Below are 25391 nucleotides of genomic sequence, written 5' to 3' on the forward strand. Positions count from 1 at the left end.
CCATATGGGACACCTATGACCCTAAAATAACTAATAAATAAAATTCATAGTATGTTAGCTTGATAATGATCTTGAAGCTTGAGAATGATCTTGAGAGAGCTTTTAGCATATCTCAATGCCTTTAGTTTGGACTATATCTAAACACTCTATTGATTACAGAGCTAACACTCATCCCAGACAGTATTAGTGAAAGTAATGTAGGTAAAAGTCTTTTTAAAAAACAATTCATTAAATGTGTAAAGAAAGAGTTCCTGTTGTGGCTCAGTGGTTAACAGATCTGACTAGGAACCATGAGGTTGTGGGTTCGATCCCTGACCTTGCTCAGTGGGTTAACGATCCGGTGTTGCCGTGAGCTGTGGTATAGGTTGCAGACGCGGCTCGCATCCCGCGTTGCTGTGGCTCTGGCGTAGGCCGGTGGCTACAGCTCCGATTGGACCCCTAGCCTGGGAATCTCCACATGCCGTGGGAACGGCCCAAGAAATAGCAAAAAGACAAAAAAAAAAAAAAAAAAAAAAAAAAAAACGGGATGATAAAAGTATATTTAGGAATTTGTGTAGATGCATGTGTGTATACATAAGCTTTTTGCAGAATACCTGGTGCATATTAAATGCTCAACAGAAGTGAGATATTATTATTATCATTGGCTTAATTAGATTATATTTACCCAGTTATTACAAAACTTGAGAGATTGGTTTGAAAGCATAAGCATATGGACTTTGGGGGTATAATTGTATAAGAGAATGATTTTCAAAAAGGAGGAGGAATTCTTGCTGTTGCACAGGAGGATGAGTGGCGTCTTGGGAGCATTGGGACACAGGTTTGATCCCTGGCCCAGCACAGTGGGTTAAGGATGTGGTGTTGCCACAGCTGTGGCCTAGGTGCAACTGTGGCTCAGATCCCTGAGCGTGAAACTCCATGTGCCTTAAGGCCCCACACCCCCCAACAAAAATTAAAAAGGGAGGTTATCAAAGTCACTTGTGTTCTGCCTTGTATTATTACTTTGGCCTTCAATGCTTAGTGAAACCTGAATACTATGTCATTTGTTTGCTTATTCTGCTTAGTACTGTTAAATTTCTTTAGTCTCAGACAGCTTATGTTTTTAGGAATTTATAATTAAAAAAATACATATCTAGAAAATCTAGCATACATAGAAATAATTTTAAAATGACCGAAGGGGTACATGACAAACTCAACAGATATCAGCTAACACAGATATAAAATTTTTACATAAAATTATATAAGTATTTGCTGACTGAATTGTATTGGATCATGATAATATTCTTCTAACTCAGTTCAGAGCTAGAAGAATTCTTTCTCCCTTCTGAGGCGCATTTCAGGGTAAGCCATAGTTTCTGGTGATGCATGCTAGTGGGCATTATCCAATCTGTATGTGTACTTTTCCCCATGGAATATTGTTTAAAAAAGAAAATAAAGTTGACACTTTTAGTTTATGTATAGCCATTAGTTCAATAATTCTGCATAGCAGCCTGTGCAGAGCCAATATGATTATCCCTGTTTTATAGATGACAGAGCTGACTTTCCATAGGGTTCAGTTTGTATCTGGAAAAAAACAAATTTAAGCATTTTTATTTATTCTTTTTTTTTTTTTTTTAAAGGGCCACACATGTGGCATAAGGAAGTTCCTTGGGCTAGGGGTCAAATTGGAGCTGCAGCTGCCGGCCTACAACCAGAACCACAGCAACGCCAGATCAGAACCTCACCTGCGACCTATGCTGCAGCTTGCAGCAATGCCAGATCCTTAACTCACTGAGCGAGGCCAGGGATTGAACCCACATCCTAACGGACACTCTGTTGGATTCTTAACCAGCTGAGCCACAATGGGAACCCCAAGCATTTTTAACGTGAGTTTCAAGGAAATATTTACACATTATATTTATATTTCGTAGTATGTTTTAAAGCATCTCAAGGGATGAAAAAGAATAGAGGGAGAATGAATGGACATAATTGACACAAACATTTGACAAGTAAGAAACCATAAAGGAGAGAACTGTATTTTGAAAATGACAGATTTCCTGTTACTTAACACCTATTGCTTCCAATTTTTATGGTTATCATATAGCTTAAAAAAAAATCTCTAAAAGGGCATATATGTAAATGTGTGTTTTTAGTTTAATTTTTAATTTTAATTTCTTATATTAAAATACGCTTTTAAATATATTGTTGATTTCTCAAAGAGTTTTTTAAAAAAATCTCTTACTAAGCTATACCTGAAGTTAGAGATTTTCACATGTCTTTTTCCCCCACCCCCCACTGATGTGATTGTTCACTTATTCTTATAAAATGTTAACCCAGAAGGGATCTGATCTATTCATATCTTCTGTAGGAGTAAGTGAGGATACACAGATAGATGGTTGTTTCTAGCAATTAAGAATGAATAGTATATTTTTTACCAAGCCGAAACTGTGGAAATAATTTATATCGAATGCTTGCTTGATCAAGGAAATCATTATATAAGAAATACTAGTATAGTTGTTACATTAAGATAATCCAGTAAAAAAATCTCTTCCTTACTCAGGGAAAAAATTTTCTCATTGAATATCTGAAGTCATCTGGAAGTTAGGTAGTAGATTGTGTGTAATGTTACTCACGTACCAAAGTTGTGCTTGACGACCCCTTTTGCACTTGAGTTGTAAAGATCACAGTACATCAAACTGAGCGAATGCTTGTGTGTTTTACTGACATCCAGTTTTTAAGCTATGCATTATAGAGCAATGCTATTCTTGGCGAGATTGTCGAGATTAGCCTCATTCTTCAAAATAGCTGTAGTTATAATCACCTGCCGGACTTTCCTATCTTTGTTTTTCTTCCATTTTTTTGAAAGACTATATATCCAGCAAATATGGTTTTACTAAGAATATAAGAATGCAGTGGTTTAGGCCAGGTGACACTGTGAAAAACAGAATGAAAGGATGTGGTTCATTTTGATTTGGACCTTAGTTAGCAGTTAGGAATATGCCACATACATCTCATAATAATCCTTTGTAAACCTATTATCTGTAAATTAATCTAAATACAGCTTTAAACTTTTTATAGTGGAAATGACAAACATACACAAAAATAAATAGTACAATTAACCTCCATTGTCATTCTTGTTTCATCTACTACCTGTTCTTTTTTTTTTTTCCTCTAGTACTTTAAAATAAAGCCTAGTTATCGTATCATTTCACCAGTCCGTCCTTCAGTATGTATTTCTCACAGATAAGGACTTAAAAAATAGCCACATGAACATTTGAAATGTTTTATGATTGCTTTATAATTTACCCTGTATTAATTTTCTCCTGAGTAGTTTAATAAGCTTGTTGTATAGTGGTTGAATTTTTTCTCTTCAAATTTTGTTTCTAGGAATAGCTCAGTCATTCAGTGTATACAGTTGGCCCTTTGTATTAGTGGGTTCCACATCTTTAGATTCAACCAACCTGCAGATTGAAAATACTTGGAAAAATACATTCCAGAAAGATCCAAAGGGCAAATCTTGAATTTGCTAGTCAGTGGCAACTAGTCACATAGTGTTTACATTGTATTAGATATTATAAGTAATCTAGAGATGATTTAAAGTATGCAGGAGGATATGCATGGGTTATATGCAAATATTGTACCATTTTATATTGGGTACATGAGCATCCAGGGATTTTGGTATCCTCAGTGGTACATGGATACCCTGGGAATACTGTTTTACTTATGTTATGGCATGAGAACCATGCAATTCATGTTTGTTAAACTAGGTTATCATATTATTTGGCAGTTGTGTGAATCCTATGATTCTGTTTTGGAAATAATGTTTTTGAATGCATGAAATGAAATACATGAGATAATAAAGGAAATCAATTACATTAAATTACAGTCATCAAGATTTTAAGTTGTGGGAGTTCCTGTCGTGGCTGAGCGGTTAACGAATCTGACCAGCATCCATGAGGACGCAGGTTTGATCCCTGGCATTGCTCAGTGGGTTAAGGATCTGGCTTTGGCGTGAACTGTGGTGTAGGCTGCAGATACAGCTCCGATTCAACTGCTAGCCTGAGACCTCCATATGTCCTGAGTGTGGCCCTAAAAAGCAAAAAAAAAAAAAAAGATTTTAAGTTGTGATTTGTGGGGTTTCTTTATTAATGAATTAAGTAAAAGATCTAGCCATAGGTCTAAAAACTACCATATTTTCTAAGTAGTAATAAGCCTGAACAGTGTTTGAGATATCTCCAGTAGTTGTGATGTAAATTTATATATAATTTTTATTAATGACAGTTTCATGTATTGCCAATACTGGTATGGTTAGTTTCCTACATTCAAAATTTAAGGAGGTGTAAACTTTAGAGAAATTAAGGAATTTTTTTTTCCATTCGAGCTTAGAGTTCCCTGCTTTTAAGAATATTGGTGTTTTTTTTTTTTTTTCCTAGGGCTGCTTCCCATGGCATATGGAGGTTCCCAGGCTAGGGGTCTAATCGGAGCTATAGCCGCCAAGCCTACGCCAGAGCCACAGCAATGCAGGATCCGAGCCGCATCTGTGACCTACACCACAGCTCAGGGCAACGCCGGATCCTTAACCCACTGAGCAAGGCCAGGGATGGAACCCACAACCTCATCATTCCTACTCGGATTCATTAACCACTGCGCCACAGCAGGAACTCCTGGTGTTTGTTTTTATTTTTAGTTTTCTTGGATGTTGCAAGCTGTTGCCACACTCCGTTGTTTTGGTTTTGCCCAAGATACAACACTCTGGTGTTTATCCTATCTAATTTGTCCTAGTTTAACTGTAAAAATTCTTGAGTTGGGGGTACTGTTTTCTAACATTTTAACATAGCCACCCAGGAGTTTTTAATTAGGGCCCTCAGTGTTCTAGAGTGTTATCTCGGACTCTGAGGGAAGGAGCAAAGTTCCAAAAACAGCCTCAGAATGTGAGGAGAGCAATTTTGTTCTCCTATCCTGAGAATTGGCGTATTTTCACTTAGGGAGAATTTATACAGAGTATTTGCTTAAAGAGATATGAAGAGTGGTACCTGAGTTCCAGTTTTTACAAGTATATACATCTGTTTAAAACTTTATGGTTCATAAAGCTATTCAAATATAGTATCTCACTTGATAATTATCACAAATCCAAAAGTAGATTTGGCAAGGTGCTTATTATTCCCATATATAGGATATGAAAACTGAGGTTTAGTTTGCTTATTTAAAGATGAACAGTTAGACCCTTAATCTTTAAAGTTGTAGGTTATTGTTTTTTCAGATAAACCTAATCATCTTGTTAGATGGATGATTATTCCAGGGATTAACACATTAATTTAGAAAAAGTTTTTGTTTGAGATGGAATCCTTGATTTTATATTTTCACTAATGTTATTGTAATTCATTTTATAAAGGCTTATTAGGGAAATTGTTAAGCCTATTTTTATGACCTTGAACTGCATGTTTCACACCAATTGAGTAATTTTTCGGTATTTGATTTGCCATGAGAACTGTTTGGACTTTGATAAAAAGGGCCAACATTTAGTCACTTTCTTTTCAATTTTCAAAACTGTGTTGTATGGTCACTAAGTAGTATATACGTACGTATAATGCTTGTGGTTGTTAATTATGGGAAGAAAAAAACAAAGGACATTAATCAACAGAATGTAAACTGTATAACAGTAAATATTTGGACTAGGTTTCTTTCAGAAGGAGGTAAATAATAGATACTCAAGAGTACGGATTACTGAATACACTTCGATTTTTATTTTTTTTAGGCCCGCAGCAGCAGCATGTGCAGGTTCCCAGGCTAGAGGTCGAATTGGAGCTGTAGCTACCAGCCTACGTCACAGCAATGCCAGATCCTAGCCGCATCTGCGACTACATTATAACTCACCACAACGCCGAATCCTTAACATGACACTCAGGGGGGCCAGGAATCAAAGTTGCATCCTCATGGATGCTAGTCAGAGTCTTTTCTGCTGAGCCATGATGGGTACTCCTGAATACATTTTTGATTAATGCATGAGTTAATTGATTTCTATGGGTTATCGCTATTAGGAAGTAGAGATACAAGCATGGAAACATGCTGATTCTAGGATGGCAGTGTGTAAATAGATTATACTACTATAGGTAACCCTATTGCTACCTATTGTATACTTGCTCTTGGCAAAATTCACACTAGTTCAGAGTAAACTCTTGGGGTAGAAATTTTGCAGTAATTCGCTAAAATCAAGTAGACTGACTGTCTTTGATGCTCTTGGGGATTTTTAAGCTATTTTTCACTGTATTTTATTTTTTTCTTGCCTTTTGTCTTTTTAGGGCGGCACATGTGGCATATGGAGGTTCCCAGGCTAGGGATCAAATTGGAGCCGTAGCTGCCAGCCTACACCACAGCCACAGCAACACCAGATCCGAGCCACGTCTTCGACCTACACCACAGATCACGGCAATGCTGGATCCTTAACCCACTGAGCAGCGAGGCCAGGGATCAAACCTGCAACCTTATGGTTCCTAGTTAGATTTGTTTCTGCTGTGCCATGACGGGACCTGCTTTCACTGTATTTTTAACATGATTTGGCAGTTTTGTTTTTTCTGTCTTTACTTGCTAAGTGCCAATTGAAGGGGTACAAACAGTCATGCTGCAAGGTTGAAATGAAGGAAGGGCCTCCATTTCTAAGATCCTTGTAGAAGAAGTGATATATACTGTCTGTGCTACCTGGAAGTATAAATAGGATCTAGCCAAGCAGCAAGGTGTGGGGAGGCATTCGAGGTAAATGGAATGGCATTAGAAAGGTATACCGGGGGTGTGTAAAAGTAAGTGGTTTTAATTAGATGTGAGGGTTTGTGTCGGGCAGGAAATGGTTAAAGAGGTATTTTGGGATCAGATTATAGAAACCGTTGAACACTTGGAAGAGATTTGGATTTTGCTCTGTAGGCTTATGCTCTTCTAATAGGGGTGCCCATTCTTGTGAGGGCACGGTTAAATGGGATATGCAGGTCTTCAGGGTAAACATGACCTATCTTCTAGAAACATCAATTTTTAGAAGCTTGAAGGAGGGAATAATGATTTTTTTTATGAAGTAGAAATCATAATTCTCATGCAATGTTAAGATTCTAAGATTCAAGATAAAATCCAAGTGAGATTTTAAAAGAAATTTGTGCTTATGTCAAGCTGTTTCATCCTCTAACTCCAGGACCTGTAAGGATATGTTTCATTATTCTCAGCTGTTACACTCTTTTGATAGACAAGTTTGAAGGACACAGGTCAAAGTATTATGCAGCCATTATAAATTTGCTTTAGGAAACTTGAAAGGATATAGACATAAAATTAGGAGGCCAGGCAGGAGATTTTTTTAGAAAATTTAAGACTCAGGTTAAAGGTGATCCTTGGCAGTTTTTGTCAGTAGGAATGGGACGAAAGTGTATCAGATTAAGAGACTTAAAAAAAAAAAAAAAAAAAAGATCATATTGAATTTAGTGGCTCATGGTACAGGAGAGGGGGTTTACAAAGTTAATTGAAAAGCCAGAGATTCTTCCTGGGTTCTAAGCTTTTATGACTGGAAGTGTAATAGCACCATTGGGTGCCAGATACGGAGAATAGAGTGCTAAGGTAAAAGGGAGGACCCGTGGAGGCAGTGAGGTATTGGTGAATTTGCTATTTGTTAGGTTGAATTTGAGGTATTTTTATAGGTTATCAAAAGGAGAAGTGGCAGGTAAGGAATGGAAGAAGGGAGACTGGAGAAAGATCTGGGAATAAGACGTAGACTTGGAAGCTCTACTCTTGGAACATAGATAAGTCCATGAGAGTAGTTAGAATTTCAGAAGGTCACAGCTTGAGGTGATTGAATATTGTACATTGGCCCACAGTACTAAATAATTGGAGGGGATAGGGCTTTAAAGATGGATTCCAGTTAGAGGTAATCCTGGGAAAGTGTGGTAGTATTGTGGAAGTAAACTGAAGGTCAAGTTTGAGAAAATACTCTTATTGGTTAGTAGAGAAATCAAAGGGAATGTGGACTAAGAGGCCACTGGCTTTGACATTTATGTCAGTGGTGTAGTTGGAACACTTTGTCAAACTAGGGAGGGTAGAAGGAGAGAAGGACATGATTTTATGAACCGCAAAGGAAAAAACCCTTTCTCTAACAGAATTCTCTTTTAATCTAAGCTTTATATGAGGAAAAAAAAATAATTTAGTATTCCTAAAAGGAACAAAATGAAACACATTGTGTGAGAATTATACAAAATAAATAGAGAAAACATTTGATATATTAAATAATGCATTATTTTGCATTTAAAAGCTTTCTACTTTTGAAAAAAAAAAGCCATTTTGGTATTTTGGATCTAAAAAGTCAATTTTGCCAGCTTGGATATGAATCTGAAAGCTAAAACTTATTTTTGCCTTTATTCTTTTGTATTTTTTGGAACAAAACATTTATGTAGGATCACATAGATCATACGTGTGTCATATATTAAAAATATGTAACCTATATTAGATAATTTAAAATCCATAATGCTAAATATTTATTGACTAAGGTGAGTCATGATATATAATTTGGGCACTATATACTTTAAAAACTATTTAATTCAAGATTTTATTTCTCTTTGGTAGGTTTATTTAAAAATAAATACAGTTGAGATTATAGTCCTTGAGGATTTAGAATTTAAATTATTTAAATTATAAATAACATAGTCATACTTCTATTGGATGTCAAAAAACTACAAGAATTTAAATTTCTGTAATTTAGGGAAACGAGTCTTTATTGAATTTGGAAACGTACATGAACACCTCTCAGACAATTTAAACATCGAGTAACTTTTTACGATTCTTAATTCTGTTTGAAAACCTTGGATATGGTGTTAAGTATTAGACTCGCATCATGTCCAAGGGGAGTAAATTATTAAACTTCATGTGGTAAATACAATCATTCTTACTGTATTTTGACAGGATCCCTTTACAGTTATTTGTTGTCACAGTATTAAGTGTTAGGATATATAAAATGTATACAGTGTAGATAAGCTAACAATTAAGTACAGTGATACCTGCTATTTAAAGTCAACATCACTTTGTAACCCTGATTTATTGTATTTGTTTAAGATCATGATTCTGTTTCAGTGCAGTATTTCATCCCTTCATTTGGCTTCATAAATAAAGCATGCCAAACATTTACTTCACATTATATTGTAGCTAAATGAAGCATCAGTTTTAAAATTCTTAGTACAGATTTTCATATTCTCTGAACAAAATTTTAGTTTTGAAATTAAGCATTTAAGAATTATACAGTCCTTCATATTTATTCAAGTTTAGAATTTTAAGAAAGAAAGTTTTTAAACTAGGGAAGTTGTGAAATTAGCCTACATAATGGCTTTAAAAATAAAAATCTCTTTCCAGGTTTGTTATTTAGTTAATTTAAAAATTCACCCACTGGTTAAAATTTAGATTTTGATCATCTAAAATTGATTCACACATTGCAGAATATATGCATGTATGATCATCAGAAGAATTTTGATTGAGAAAGGTAAATTGTATTCTTTGAGGTAATGATATGTTTAATATTAAGTTGGTAGTACGTTTTATATAAATACTTTCTTCTGAAGCCTTCTATTAGAGATTTAATACCAAATTATTAAATACAGTAATTTGGGATGAGTGTAATGTTTAATTTATTGGCTTTTTAAATTGCTTTAGTTAATTCAGAACTCTCTGAATCTATTGGATGGATCAACATTTTGGTTGATTTGATAGAGTATAACCTTCCATTTTGAGACTTCCAGCATATTCCTCTTCTCTCTGGCTTAATTTTCGCTTTTGGCTTGTTATAGATGCCATTTAGGTTGTTTTCCCCACAGACATCATGGCACCACCAGCCTCCTAAAAAAAGATAGACGTGCAACTTAATGGATGCAGACTCATCTATAGTTACTGTTACTATGTTTCTGCATGAGTATATCTTCATTTCTTATAAATATGACAGTATGTATGTATATATTCAAATTTTAAATAATCTATATAAATCTCATATGCCCCACCAAAAATAAAATATCTGAGAAAGGCTAGAGGTAAAACACAATTGAACCAGAATCAAATTAACACTTATGTTAAGAGACATTTACCTATAGCGAAATTATTTATTTCAGATTCGTATTTTAAAGAGCTGACATTGAAGTTGGCTGATACTCAAGGAAAATATTTTGAAGATATGAAAATATTGATATTAGCAAGTGAATACCTGAGTAACTTTCTGGACAGTTGACATGTCCTTTTGCTTTGTGATCCCAAGTAGAAAACATCAAATCTTTGTGTTCTGGGAGTGCATTGGGGACATTGCCGGCAATCTCAACTAGATGTAGTGTATAGTTGGTTTCATGATCTCCCAAGTGAAAAGAATATTCAATATAGTACTCGTTGTCATTCCAGTCCTGTAGCTCAATTCGTAAGATGTAATTAGATTGCTTTACTATGGAGTATATCTTCTCTAGACCCAACCAGAATTCTCCTGAAAAGAAAAGTTGTGAAAATCTGTGGGTTGCTAACTGCAGATTAGGCACAGGCCATTTTTTTTTTTTTTTGAGAGTTTTGTTATTGTTGTTGTTGTTGTTGTTTTAGTCTTGAACCCCTTGGTTATTTTAGAGTCTCATAAAATACTTCTTTTTGGGAGTTCCCGTTGTGGCGCAGTGGTTAACGAATCCGACTAGGAACCATGAGGTTGCGGGTTCGGTCCCTGCCCTTGCTCAGTGAGTTAACGATCCGGCAATGCCGTGAGCTGTGGTGTGGGTTGCAGACGTGGCTCAGATCCCGTGTTGCTGTGGCTCTGGCGTAGGCCGGTGGCTACAGCTCCGATTCGACTCCTAGCCTGGGAACCTCCATATGCCACGGGAGCGGCTCAAGAAATAGCTAAAAAAAAAAAAAATAAAATAAATAAAATACTTCTTTTTGGTATTGGCCATTGTGGCTCAGAGGTAACAAACCTGACCAGAATCCCTAAGGATGCAGGTTCAATCCCTGGCCTTGCTCTGTGGGCTAAGGATCTGGCCATTGCTGTGAGCTGTAGTGTAGGTCACAGACACGGCTTGGATCCTGTATTGCTGTAGCTGTGGCATAGGCTGACAGCTGTAGCTGTGATTGGACCCCTAGCCTGGGAACCTCTATAAGCAACAGGTGCGGCCCTAAAAAAAAGACAAAAAAACTTTCCTTTAAAAATAATTTTATTGAAGGTAATTCTGTTTGTAAAAAATGTTAAAATATTAGTAGGCCTACCAAAAGTCTGATTATCCTTTCTAAAATGAATATTCTTAGGCATAATTCACAGTGAAATATATTAGACTCTTGTAAGTATTTTTAGGTCTGGTCATTGGTAAAGTATTGTCTAATTATATATAGCTAGTAATGAGGACTTCTGGGTCCTTGTATGTACTGGCTTTACTATCAGCTATTTATTAATACCTGTCCACTATCAAGAGATTTGTTAAATATTTCAGGAGACTTGGATCATAGTGTCATTTTCCTCAAACATAGTCTTGGCCTTTGATATTTGCTTGGTATTATGTTTTCTTTGTAGAAAAAGAAGGAAATAAATTTAAAAAAAAATTGACATTAAAAAGCGTAATTTTAACTTTTCTGTATAAAAATTTTATTTGGAATTTAAAACAACATAAATACAAATAGATCTCTTTAGTTATCACAATTAATCTCTCTTTATCCCTCTTACTAAAATATTTAAGGGGAAAAAAGTCAATTTCCTATTGCCATTGAATTGGCAGACTTCATTTTAAGAATGGCAAAATACAGATGGCTTACTTTCTCGTAATAATAAATGGGTACCCTGGACTCACACACTTAGAATGAACTTCGGAGCTAGAAAATGTTTCACTGATTATACCTTACCTAAAGTAAGGATTTAACTGCTAGTCTGAATATAGAATTGATGAAATGGTCAAATAGTACAGCTGTCATAATGCATGTTAGCCACTTCATGAATAAATACATGTACATCATTCATGGATTTTTACAGTTGCTTTGTTAGATTTTTAAACCTCTGTCATTTATTTTTATTTTGTTTATTTTGGTTTTTTATCTTATTTATTTTGTGATCAAAATAAAATTCTCATTGAATTAAAATTTACTTTATATCACATATTTGTACAGCATACATTTATATAATTGAGACCTAAAAATTTTGTACTGTACATCTGACAGCTTCTTTTTGCCTTCCAATCTCCAAATAGCTGATATGTAAAATGTGAATAAGGAAGATAGAATGACCAGTGGTAAGGATGGTTTTCTTTGTACCTGATTTATAACATTTACCTCTTATTCAAAATGCAAAGTAGTTAATCAGTATTGTCTTTGATAATTATATTTACAATAATTAGATGCTATCAAGTTAAATTGTGATAAGTATATATAGAACAGACATATAATTGTGAAAAGAATAATTCAGATGAAGACACTCCTAAGTTCAATTACTTAAAAATGGGTAATTTTTATTAATACACTCTATGAAGGCTGGGACTGGTCCTCATTCATTGTTGTGTTTTTTAATGCCCAGTCCATGGTAGGTGCTTTTTTTCCTCCCCATTTCTTTATTTTTTATTAAAATATAGTTGATTTACAATTAAAATAGGTTCTTTTTTTTTTTTTCCCCCTGTCTCTTGTCTTTTTAAGGCCTCACCCATGGCATATGGAGGTTCCCAGGCCAGAGGTCGAATCGGAACTACAGGTGCTGGCCTACGCCACAGCCACAGCAATGCAGAATCTGAGCTGTGTCTGCGACCTACACCACAGCTCATTGCAATGCTGAATCCTTAACCCACTGAGCAAAGCCAGAGGTTGAACCCACAACCTCGTGGTTCCTACTAGGATTCGTTTCTGCTGCTCCGCGATGGGAACTCCAATAGGTTCTTAATACATATTTTTAAATTAACAAGTGAATGAAGGAATGTATAAAGTCACCTTACCATCAAGCCTCCCAAAACCATATCTGTAGTTTTCCCAAGTTTCATTGAAGTTTTGTGATCCATCTATTCGGTGTTGAATTAATGTCCACGAACTGCCTGAATATAATGAACAAATTGTGTATTTTTAGTAGACTGATGCTGATAGATGTAACAAAATACTGTTTTTGGTTTGGTTTTAACTGGTGGCTTTGTAAGGTAGTTATTAATATTGTTATGGTAATAACATTTTATTATTTATTATGGTCCCAAGAAGCTAAGAGTAACTAATGAATTTGTCTTAATGAACTATTGACTTAAACTTAATAAACTTCAGATTATTTTATGGAAAAAGACATAATACTGAATAAATGCATGAGTAAATTCATAAATAAGATTTGGTGCTAGATCTATATAACTACTTGAGTTATACAGAGAGTTCATTTTATGTATATTCAAAGCAAAGATAACAGAATTAGTCTTACTCTAATAGGTAGTGAGTAACCTGAGCTAACTACTGTCTGTTGTTTTTCCTTAGGATACTTTTACCTGATTTAACATCACAGTAGACATTAAATACTTGAGAGTTGCTGGCTCTAATGGAGTAGATGCCACTTGTTTGATCGCCTCTGTTATAAATGACAGTACAATCAGCAGGAATGTCTAGAATCAACAAAATGTTATTACATAAGATGCAGTAATGAAGGATGAAAACTTTAGAGGTTAAAGTTTTACTTGACATTTTTTGCAGTTGTGGTGAAAGTAGCCTTTAGTCTTTTTCAGTAATGTGTTTTTAAAAAGTGCTTTATGCTGGGAGTTACTGTTGTGGCTCAGCAGTAACGAACCCTACTAGTATCCATGAGGATGCAGGTTTGATCCCTGTCCTTGCTTAGTCGGTCAATGATCTGGTGTTGCCAGGAGCTGTGGTGTAGGTCGCAGACGTGGCTCAGATAATGCTTTGCTGTGGCTGTAGTGTAGGCCAGCAGCTACAGCTCTTATTCAACCCCTAGCTTGGAAACTTCCATATGCCACACTTGCGATCCTAACAAAAAAAAAAAAAAAATACTCTCTTTTAATCTAGAATAGACCTTGAGAATAGGGATTTTTTTTTAAAAAGAATAGTTTATTTATAGTGTTGTGCTGATATCTGTCACAGACTGCTTCTAAACCACCCCCCCCCCGCTTTTTTGGGGCTGTGTCCACAGCATGCAAAAGTTCCTAGACCTGGGATCGAACCTATGCCATAGCAGTGACAGTGCTGGATCCTTAACCGCTAAGCCACCAGGGAACTTCTAGAATAGGGATTTTTGATGGAAATGTCAAAGAAAAAAAATTCTATGATAGTAGCTTCAAGAAGGAAAGCCACCCGATTATCTTACCATTATATTCTACATTTTTTGTTTCATTCAAGTGAAGAGAGGGAGTAGTTCTTGGTACTCGTGGTTTAGAAGCATTTTCTGTGGATTCTTGAGTACCAGTTCTTCTTAACTGATAAGAGAATACAAATTTAGTTTTAAAGATAATACTAAATATACAAGGAGAGGACTCTGAGGGAAGACATTAAAACTAAAACTTATATACATCTTTTAGTTCATAGTATGTTATAGTTTCCGATGTTCAGAGGAATAAACAACCCTATACATATCATAAAGCCTTCCTTTTCTCAAAATACTTAATCAGGCATATTATTTAATGAGTTCAAAAAAACAGAGAAAGAGAAATTGGTCAAAAAAAACAAGAAGACCAAAGGCAGAGACTTTGCTTAGAATATTTTGGTAGTTTCTGTTTGTTTATATGAATGTAATGTACTATTTAGTGACACAGATTTTAAATTTAATAATTCTCAGTTGTAGGTCTTAAGACATAGCATGTAAGTTGAACAAGGCTGCTTTCTTGATAGTTTTTGACATGTAAACATATCTGTAAAGGTAACAAATTGGTAGGCTTATTTGTTTACTTTCAGTATATTCAGTACTTGATTGTTGTGCTGGGTTTGCAGTTTATTGACTGATAGCTTTTCTTCTTGGTCGGCTGAGAAAAGCAGAGTATGTAACATCTTGTGTTATTAGTGTGAATTTTTTGATGTTAGCGTAAATGACATTTCCTAGAATATAATTCATAAGGATCTGTTGTAAGTTCACTTTCTGGGTATTAGTCTTTTCTACTAAGTAGCTGTGATCTTATATGGTAACTTAAAGAGTTTTGGTTTCTTAAATTTGAGTAAGTTGGATCAGATGATCTAAGGCATCTTCCACCTTCATTGTTTTGAATTCTTCATACATTTTATTATTAGGAGTATAGCATTTATAGTAGTTTTTGCTTTTGTGAGTAGGTTCATTTAATCATAATAAAAGATACAGGTAAAAAATTAGAAAAATAGCACATAAGGAGTTCCCATTGTGGCTTAGCAGGTTAAGGACCTGATGTTGTCTTTGAGGATTCAGGTTTGATCCTTGGCCTGGCTCAGTGGCTTAAGGATCCAGCATTGCCATAAGCTGTGGTGTAGATCCAGTGTAGCTGTGGCTGTGGCATAGGTCTCAGCTGCAGCTTTGATTCAACCCCTGGTGTGGAAACTTCCATATGCCACAGGTACAACTATTAAAAAAAAAAAAGAAAAAGAAAAATAACATATAGTAAGAAAGTAGTTATGGAAATCAAAACTAGCTGGCAAAACCCCTTTTTGGATAATTAGTAAAAATACCCTAAAATTATGAGTCATAAAATTACTGAAACATGTAACGACATGTTTGTTAGTGGAAAGTGATAATAACACTTGTTTTGTAGTTCTTGGCATCATTTTTTTTTTTCCTAGTTTCTTTGAGTCTGTGTTATTTTTGAAACGCTTTTAAATGGTATTTTACCATATTGCTAGTTAATATTTTGGAACTATGGTATTATATATATTGGCATGTTGAGAGTCTGACATGGCCTTATTCCAAACAGGTATTCCTCACCTAGTCAGTTATTTACATTGTAGATTAATTATTTTGTTGGGTATGGAACTTTAATTATCAGGGCTTCTGATGATAAGAATAATATTAAACATAGCGAGTTTTATCGACTTTGTGCTAAACAGGACGTTACCTTTATTAGCTCTGCATTTTATTAAATGCCTATTTTGTGTCAGACAGTGTTATGTGTTGTGGAGTACAGCATGTAAATGGTGTAAATTTAAAAAAATGGGAGAAAATTTCTATAGTCATAGAGCTTATATCCTAGTGCAGAGATAGATGAGATAAATAACTAAAATATATATTATGTTAAATAGGGTGAGTGGTAAGGGAAAAAAAGGTAGTGAAGGAGGTAACAGGTCAAGCAGGAATGTGGAGGATTGTGATTTCTGATGAAGTTACCTGAGAAGACTCTTTTGAAGATTTCTGTATTTGAGAAAGACGTAAAGGAAATAAGAGTGGGCCATGCAGATACCAGTGAGAAGAGCATTCCAGTCCAGCAACAAGGGCAAAGGCCCCAAGACAGCAGTGTGTTTGATGTGTTTGAGTAACAGTGAAAAGGCCACTAGACTAGAGAAGAGGAGATGGAGTCAGTGAGATAATTAAGGAGTCATGCGGGCTTTGGGGCTGCTGTGAGAGAGATGGGAAGCCATTGTGGGGTTTTTTGAGTAAAGAGACATAATCTAATTTAAATTTTAATTGAATCACTTTTTGTTAAATTGAGGGTATACTCTGCATGAATTAATTCTTTTTTTTTCCTCAAAACAGTCCTATAAGATGGGTTCTGTTATTATCTGCATGGAAGATTTGAGGAAACTTGAGAAAGGGTTAGGTAATTTATTTAAGTTCCCACAAAAGTTTTGGAGCTAAAATTCAAACTCAGTTCATTAGCTTCGGAGCCTACAGACCTAACAGTCATGCTGATGTGGTCCCTTTATTCACCATCCAACTGTTATTTTACATACTGTTAGCATACAGTGTTCATGAACCTAAATCTGTGTAAAAGATTGGAGACGATAAAATGCTGACTTACCTGGTTTTCTATGTCTTTTATTTGACTGTGCTGTTGGTTTAATTGTCTGTATTGTTCTTCCACAGTCTGAAGAAGGTCTCTGATGCTGTTGTCTTGCTGTTCCACAAAAGTCTAGACATAGATTGTAGGTTGGTTAGAAGTTTCTTTCTTTTGTTAAATTAGACATTTTTCCCTCTTAGAACACTATCGCAGTCTAATTTTTTAGAGCTAATACTGGATTAGAAAAATGAATTTTGGCAAACATTTTCCCTTGTATGCTGCTTTCACATACTTTTGCTTTTGTATTGTATTTAAAATGTACCATCTCCAAAATCTGATTTCCTGAACTTCAATTAAATGAAAAAAGAAATTAATATTTTTTTATTGACTGTATTGCTTTTCTACATTTTAAACATGGGAGAATAGTTTCAAGTTAAATTGCTTTAGCCTTTTACTTGCATCCAGGAATTTGCAATACTCTAATTTGTAATAATTTTCATCTGAAATGCAAAGTTTAGTTATTTTCATAAGTAATGTTAGGGAAACATTAAAACTAACTTCAAATTAGAATGAGAATTTTTTTTTTTCCTGGCGGTTTTTTTTCATGAGAAAAATACTATTTTGACAGTTCAGTAACATATTTCAAATAGCCTCTTATAATATTTTTAAAAATATTCACATTGAAAACAATCACAAACGCTCTTTGGTTTCTACTTACTTTAAGTGAAGTTATATCCGGGTGTTCCTGAATTTCAGGTTGATTTTTAATTAAATTGGTTAATTGATCTTCCAGATATCTCACTTTGTGTTGAAGTAGAATTTTTTCTTCAAGGAGACTTTCAACTTTTGAGTTGAGGTCAAGTGACATGTTCTTTACTTCTTCATTTTTGACTTGCAGTTTGAATGTAGTTCTTCTAAGTTCCTTTTCTTCCTCTTTGATTTCATTGGTTTGCAGTGATAAGTCATAAAAAGACTGGTCAAATATGTTGAGTTTTTGAAATATGTCATTAATTTGGCCCTTAGTCTTATGAACAAAGTCTTTAAGACCATGTCCTAACTGAAGTAGGCCATTGGCTAAAATTTTTACATCATCTAACATAGCAAATCTTGATTTTGGCTCTGGAGACACAGAGTCAAGTGATGAAGAGTCTTGGTCAATTCTGGAAGAAATAACTAGAGGAACAATAAGAAGAAAGAGCTTAATAGTGTACATTTTTATCCTAATTACTCCACTTTCAAATGGTTTGGAATTCGTTTTTTTCTTATACGCACACCTAGACTTCTAGACTCTCTAGTTAACATTGTTTGCTACATAAACAGTAAGGTTGGCAGGTGAATAGAGTTAATCATTAAGCTGTGTAAACTTGTATGAATGTAACCTTCCACATTGAGTTAGATCAATGCTAATTGAAGTCAAAGAAATAAGCAACTAACTTAATAGGTCGTTTAAAATGATTATTGTATTTTAATTTTTTTAAAAGCTGATTTTGTCATTTTTAAAGAGATTTGCAAGTAAATACCAAACTCTTTTGACTGATAAATTCATCATTCAAGTTGAGTAAAAATTAGTGAATTAAGTATACGTTTCCCAAATTGTATTTTAGTTTCTTTGGAAAACAGTTTTCCATCTCCAAAAATGCCTTCTCTGCAAAGCCTTCTTCCACTTCTGCAGGTGGTATTAGTGGCTCTCAATGCTGCATTCCCACAGTACCCTTTATAATAAGCCAACGTATGATTACATATTACTTATTATTTGTCACTATAGTTGTGAGTGTATCTTTTTGCTTCAGTGATCTATCTTAACTGTATTTGTATATTGTCACAAAATCCTATACATTAAAAGGTATTTCATCCTTTTTTCCCATTATATTCTATGTCTCAATGTTCTAACCTTTTTTCCCTGGGCCCACTGGAAAGATCAATACATCATGTAATTTTCTAAGGTCAGCCAGAATTAAATACTTCCAGGGACAGAAACTATTTGCACATCACACATTTGTCTGAAATTTTTGAGCTTGGTAACAATATTCATGATATAAATTTAACAAAATAAAAAAATTAATGGTGTGTTTAAAAGTAAATGTTCCACTATGCTTCTAACTTATGTTTAAAAGGAAAAATACTAGGAGTTCCCATCGTGGTGCAGTGGTTAACGAATCCAACTAGGAACCATGAGGTTGCGGGTTCGGTCCCTGCCCTTGCTCAGTGGGTTAAGGATCCGGCGTTGCCCTGAGCTGTGGTGTAGGTTGCAGACGCGGCTCGGATCCCGCGTTGCTGTGGCTCTGGTGTAGGCCAGTGGCTACAGCTCTGATTTGACCCCTAGCCTGGGAACCTCCATATGCCGTGGGAGCAGCCCAAAGAAATAGCACAAAGACAAAAAAAAAAAAAAATACTAAATACTTCAGTTAAATTATAACTGATTATTTTTCTATTTTTTGAATTAAAGAATTTAATTCAATTCTAATCACTGATTATTTTTTTGAGTGTTTATCTTAAAAACTTTTTCAGAAAACAATCCCTTTAAATGACTTATCTTGATAAATTAATACAGTAAAATTGTTAAGAGTATGGTCTTTGGAATCAGACTATGGTCTGGGTTCAAAAGCCAGATCTAGCTGTCCTACCTTAGACAAGTTACTTAACCTCTCCATACCTCAGTCTCCTCATCTGTAAATTGGGGTATTTTTTATTGTGTATTTAATGATAATTAAAAGAAATAACTATGTCTGGAGCAGTCAGAACAGTGTCATGCGAATACGGAGTATACAAAATATTAGTTATTATATCCACGAAATGACTTGTGTGTGTATGCATTTATAATCAGCCCTAATAAAAGAAATCCACTTTTTTGCAAAGGGAAAAGTTTTAACATAATGAATTTCAGTTTAAACTATAAATTATCAAGCAAAACTTTACAAAATGAAGCATTTCCAAATATCTGTTCTTAGAAATACTTCTTAGCGTAAAATAGAGACCCTTTTGATGATTCAGGGTTTTTGGATAGAATGGTTAGAGTAGAGGTAGTATACCCTAATGGTTAACAGAGTTTGATTCTTTCTTCAGAGAGACTGGCTGAATTGGAATCCTGGCACTACTATTCTTCAGGTCTAAAAATTACTTAGTTTCTCTGTTCCTCTGTTTTCTTGTCTATCAAGCGAAGAGAATATCTACTTTATAGAGTTGTAAAAAAATTAAAATTTAATATTTTTAACACTCTAAGAGCACTACCTAATGTTTAGGAAACACTATACAGTATTATGCATTAACTGATTTTTTGGTAATTAGGAGTAGTCAATGCATTTTTGTAATATTACTCTAATATTTTATTGGTAAATATTCTCTAGCCTTATGTTAAAGTTGGGAAATTTTGCTAGAATCTAGATTTTCTATTTTTTGGTCTTTTGGACCTTGGTAAGTACAATAAATTATGTCTTTTGTTTAGACTGTGTATACGTTTTCTAAGTGTCCAATACAGAACCACATAAATGTTTCTGTTTGTAAGAGAAATAAAGAATGCAAGTAAATAAAAATATACAAATACTTTCACTAATGAAGAAGAAAAACAGAACAATTTTCCTTATTCTTCATTTTCACCTTACCCTTTACCACTGTTACTTGTTATGGAATTATAAAATTATATGTTGAAAAGTAAAGAAATCTGAATTCCCCCCCCCCCTTTTTTAAAAGGGATGTGGTTGTGTTGTGATCATTGGTCATGAAGGGCATATTTCGAAACTTCTCCTAACTAAACTATCTACTTTTCTGGCTTAAACCTGTTGACTGCGATATTTCATCTCTAGGTGAGAGGGAATTGAGATGGGTCAACTTTTTGTCTCTATTGTACTGTAAGCTGTTGGCAAGATTTATATCTTTTTTAAACTTACAACCCATTGAGCACTTCAGTACAATGCCTTACATTGCTGGAGAAACAATAAGTACTTATTGAATAAATAAGATAATGATAAAGTCTTAACATGGGATTTTTTCAAACACTAAATTTGTGTATAGTAGATGTTCACCGCTCTTTGATTTAAGAGGTTCTTTCTAGAGAAAGGATTTTGAAAAGCAGTCCCTTCCAGTGTGGGAAAATAACTGGACACTAGTACCCAAGAGAGGTCGTGTGAAGGAATTTCCTCTTACTATGGTTGTTGTACTAGAATATTAGCACTTTTTGCACAATTTATATAATGTAGTGATAACGGATTAGAGGTATTGGTCACATATTCTTGATTTGTAATTATTGTTTCTGGGTAGAAATACCTAGATAATTTTTTTTCTTATAGTAGTTTGACATGTTACTGAAGTTAATTAAATAATTTGTCTAATCACAAGTTGTGGAAGAGTGTCAATGTGGGAAATGTAATTAAAGTAGTAATTTTGTTAATGATTTTTCATCTAACTTTTAATGCCTCCTGTCTGAGCACATAGTGTTAAAGGCAGAATCTAATCTTTGCTCAAACTTGTGCCTGTTTAAATAGAACCTGATTAGATGTAACCAATGATATTATAAAAACTTAAATAAGAAACTAAGAAAAATTAGACCTTAATCTAAGGATTCCTAGTTTCTAAGAACTAATACACAAAACTTCTTTGCTACATAGAACTTTAGGACATTTAAGAGCATTGTTTAAGTTTTAAGCAAAGGATAGTCCTTTATCCTCCCCAGGTTGTGCAATCTTACGGAAATTTAACTTCCATTAAAAGAGAAAGCATTTTGGATCAGCTGAATATATTATTCCTATTAATTTCTACCTTTTAAACTATGGTCATTTGTTTTTACATTAATATATTTGGTAGAAAGATTTTAAAAGTAAGAAAAACACAGTTATGAATAGAAATGTTTATATTCACTAAAGAATAATGCCAGAGCAAAAAATTGATAAATCTATTAGGCAAATATATTTAGTTATGTATTTTGTTAGCTTCCCTTTCTTTCTTTGTCCAGAACATCACCATCCAATGGAAATATAGTGTGAACAATATATCTAAAATAGAGGAGTTCCCTAATGACTCAGTAGACCAAGTATTTAACATTGTCACTGTACTGACTCAGGTTGCTGCTGAGGTGTGGGTTCAGTCTCTGGCCTGGGAATTTCTGCATGCCACAGGTGCAGCCAAAAAAGAAAAAAGAAGCAAGTGAAATTTTTTGATAGTATGTATTATTTAATCAAAAATATCAGAAAGTTTCATTCTAACGTGATCAATGTAAAAATATTAATCAGATGTTTTATATTCTAATATTTTCTAAATGCTATATATATTTTATACTTTCAGCATATCTCAGTTAGAACAGGCACACATCACACACTCTGTAGTCTCACTAGACTAGTTTTTGAATAACACAGATCCAGAAGATCAGTGACCTTTGAAGAAGTCATTTTATTTTTACCTTAGCTTTTTTTTTTTTCTTCTCTTCCTTTATAGCTGCACCCATGACATGTGGAAGTTCCTGGGCCAGGGATTGAACCTGCGCCACAGCAGCAGCACAAGCCACAGCAGTGATAATGCTAGATCCTTAACCTCTGCACCACCAGGGAACTCCCTTAGCTTTTTTTTTTTTTTCATGTTCACTATTAATAAATGTTAATTTTTTATGTAGGAAATACTTATTCTGGAAACTCAGATATTTGAAAAATCTACAAAAAATAAAAATTCTGACTCTTCACTTAACATTTTGGGGTATGTCATAACCAGTTCCCTTGGATGACTAAATGCAATTTTATAACTATGTTTAAAAGATTCAAGACTTGAGTATTTTAAAATTTATTTTCATATGAGTGCCTTTAGATTTACCATGCCTTTTTATTTTTATTTTATTTTTTTGTCTTTTTGCCTTTTCTAGGGCCGCTCCTGTGGCATATGGAAGTTCCCAGGCTAGGCGTCTAATCGGAGCTGTAGCTACCGGCCTACACCAGAGCCACAGCCACATGGGATCCAAGCCATGTCTGCAACCTACACCACAGCTCACAGCAATGCTGGATCCCCAACCCACAGAGCAAGGCCAGGGATCGAACCCGCAAACCACATGGTTCCTAGTCGGATTCGTTAACCACTGAGCCACGATGGGAACTCCCTACCATGCCCTTTTAAATGGCTGTACAATCATTTATTTTATGGATGCACCTCAATTTTATCATCCCCCTATCAATGATCATTTAAATTGTTTTCTGATTACAAATAATATGCATGGAAAATATATTTATGTATGAATATTTTCATATCATGAGTTCATAGATGTTGACATAGATGTTGACTTTCAAGTTAGATTTCTCTTGTTAAGATTATCCCTTAAAAAGATCATGACAGTTTATATTTTTACTAAGAGTATATGAGAGTTCCTCTTTTCCCAGCAATTTTTACCAATACTTTGAAAGAAAAAAAATTGATAAATCTAATAGGCAAATATATTTAGTGAATTTTGTTAGCTAGCTACCTTTGTTAATTATCTGAGTATTACCTAGGTAGCCCCACTTTTTTGTTTGTCTCTTTCTAATTTTAGGAATTATATGTAATAGATACTAACTCTTTGTCATATATGTAAAAGTCTTTGTCATATGTTTTTCCAGTTTGTCCTTTGTCTTCCTCTTGTCTAATCTTATGGTATCCCCTATTCTGTAGAGTCTTTATTTTTATTTTGCTTTTTAGGGCCACACCCACTGCATACGGAAGTTCCCAGGCTAGGGGTCGAATCAGAGCTATAGCTGCTGGCCTATGCCACAGCCCAGCATGTCAGATCCCTGGCCCACTGAGCAAGGCCAGGGATTGAACCTACATCCTCATTACCTACATACAGAAGGTAACTAGTTAGATAAGGTCCTTGCCTACATAGAGTTGGGTTCATTTCCGCTACCTACAGGTCCTACCTACATACGGAAGGTAACTAGTTAGATAAGGTCCTTGCCTACATAGAGTTGGGTTCATTTCCGCTTTACCACAATGAGAACTCCCTGTAGAGTCTTTAAAAGTTGTCTTTTATGATTTTTGAGGCTCATGCTTAGAAATGCCTTCCTTACCTATAAAATATGGTCTCTTTAGTGTTTTTCTAGTGCTTTTATGCTTTTTTTATTTATTATTTAAGCCTTTGATTTGATCAGGAATTTATTTTGAGGAGGGGGTTATATATGAATTCAGCCTTAAAAAAAGCTTATAGGTATTCTCAACAACTTAGTGCTTTTCATTAATCTGCCTTCTCTCTGCTGATTAAAAATCCATCTGTAGGAGTATAATAAATGCATGATAAAGAGTTACTAGTTATTAGTGGAGTTAGTCAAATTAAAAAGAATCTAGATTAAATGCATGCCTTTCATCTTTAGAGACAAGTTGAATTTAAAATTATATTGCTTATGTTGGTAATCAAGTGTAGTTAATATTCAGTTAATTCCATTTCACCTGGAATTTAAATGGTAGAAGTGTTAAGTAACTAAATATTTGTGTGAGTACTATTTGTCATATATGTACTGTCATTTGACTGTCATTCAGTCATTGACTCATATGCGAAATTATTCTAGGCATTGGAAATACAGAAGGTAACTAGTTAGATAAGGTCCTTGCCTACATAGAGTTTGGGCTCTATTAAATGGGGATATGTAAACAAGAAATAGTACATAAACAAATAAGATAAATTTAGGATTATCCTGAGCAGATTGTTTAAGAGTTGTGAATGGAATAACAAAGTAATGTGATGGTGGGGAGGTGAAATGAGGCTTTCTGAGACTCAAAAGATGGGAGGGGCCAGTTATGGCCATATCCACAAAAGCTAAAACAGTAGTAATCCAGATGCAGAAATTGAGGGGTGAGGGAAAGCATGATGTGTTTTGCTTTTCAGTGTGTTTTGCATATCTGTCCTACTTGCAAAATTTCTTACTGAAATTTGTGAGCAGATTCTTTAGTCTCAAGTCTTCTTGTAGGCCCAATGACATTCTATGTTCATAGCATTTATCATACTACATTATAATTATTTGCCTGTCTCAATCTCCCTCTAGACTGTAAGTTGTATGAAGTCAAGATCTTTTCTTTTATGTCTGTATTCCCAGTATCTAGTGTATTGGGTACTTAATCAGTGTTCGTCACAATGAGGAATTTGGTAAAGGCCAGTCTGTTACCATATTGTTTGGATCCTGTTCTCTCTCATCATTTCAGGGATCTTACATTCTTGTTCTGTTGTATGCTAACTCTGTCTCAACTGAATTGTTTTCATTAGGATTTAATAAAACTCAAAGCTTTCCAATCTTAAGAAGTTTCCAAAATCCCTGTGTTCTGTCTCTACCTATTGCATTATCTTTCTTCCCGTCTCAGCTACACTCTTCCCGGTTTCACATATGTATTCATTTTCTTACCTTCCTACTTACTCTTGAACCTACTTGTGCTGTTTCAGCCTGAGATTATCAGTGACTTTCATGTTGCTGGACCCAGTTGACATTTTTTAGTTCTTACCTCATTTGATCCCTGAATAGCATTTGACACTTAACTCTTTAATTCTAATTTCTTCCCATGGCTTCCATGCCACTGTACTCTTTCGGTTTTCCTGCTCCTTCCTTGTGG

At 34.6% G+C, this 25391-nt stretch overlaps 2 protein-coding genes across 5 annotated transcripts in view; one reads left to right on the forward strand and one right to left on the reverse strand.

The window, feature by feature from the left end:
* Positions 1–25391, forward strand: part of DOCK7 (dedicator of cytokinesis 7) — a 225551-nt gene that overhangs the window by 79225 nt on the left and 120935 nt on the right. The window lies entirely within an intron of this gene.
* Positions 9603–18240, reverse strand: ANGPTL3 (angiopoietin like 3). Its single transcript, XM_047788834.1, has 7 exons — positions 17569–18240; positions 16872–16982; positions 14267–14375; positions 13437–13550; positions 12912–13007; positions 10184–10450; positions 9603–9825 (listed from the first exon to the last, which is right to left on the reverse strand). Exons 1-7 carry the CDS (start codon positions 18061–18063, stop codon positions 9629–9631), a joined length of 1389 nt encoding a protein of 462 aa, XP_047644790.1. The 5' UTR covers positions 18064–18240; the 3' UTR covers positions 9603–9628.

This window comes from Phacochoerus africanus, chromosome 8 (assembly GCF_016906955.1).
Source record: "Phacochoerus africanus isolate WHEZ1 chromosome 8, ROS_Pafr_v1, whole genome shotgun sequence".
NCBI lineage: Eukaryota > Metazoa > Chordata > Mammalia > Artiodactyla > Suidae > Phacochoerus > Phacochoerus africanus.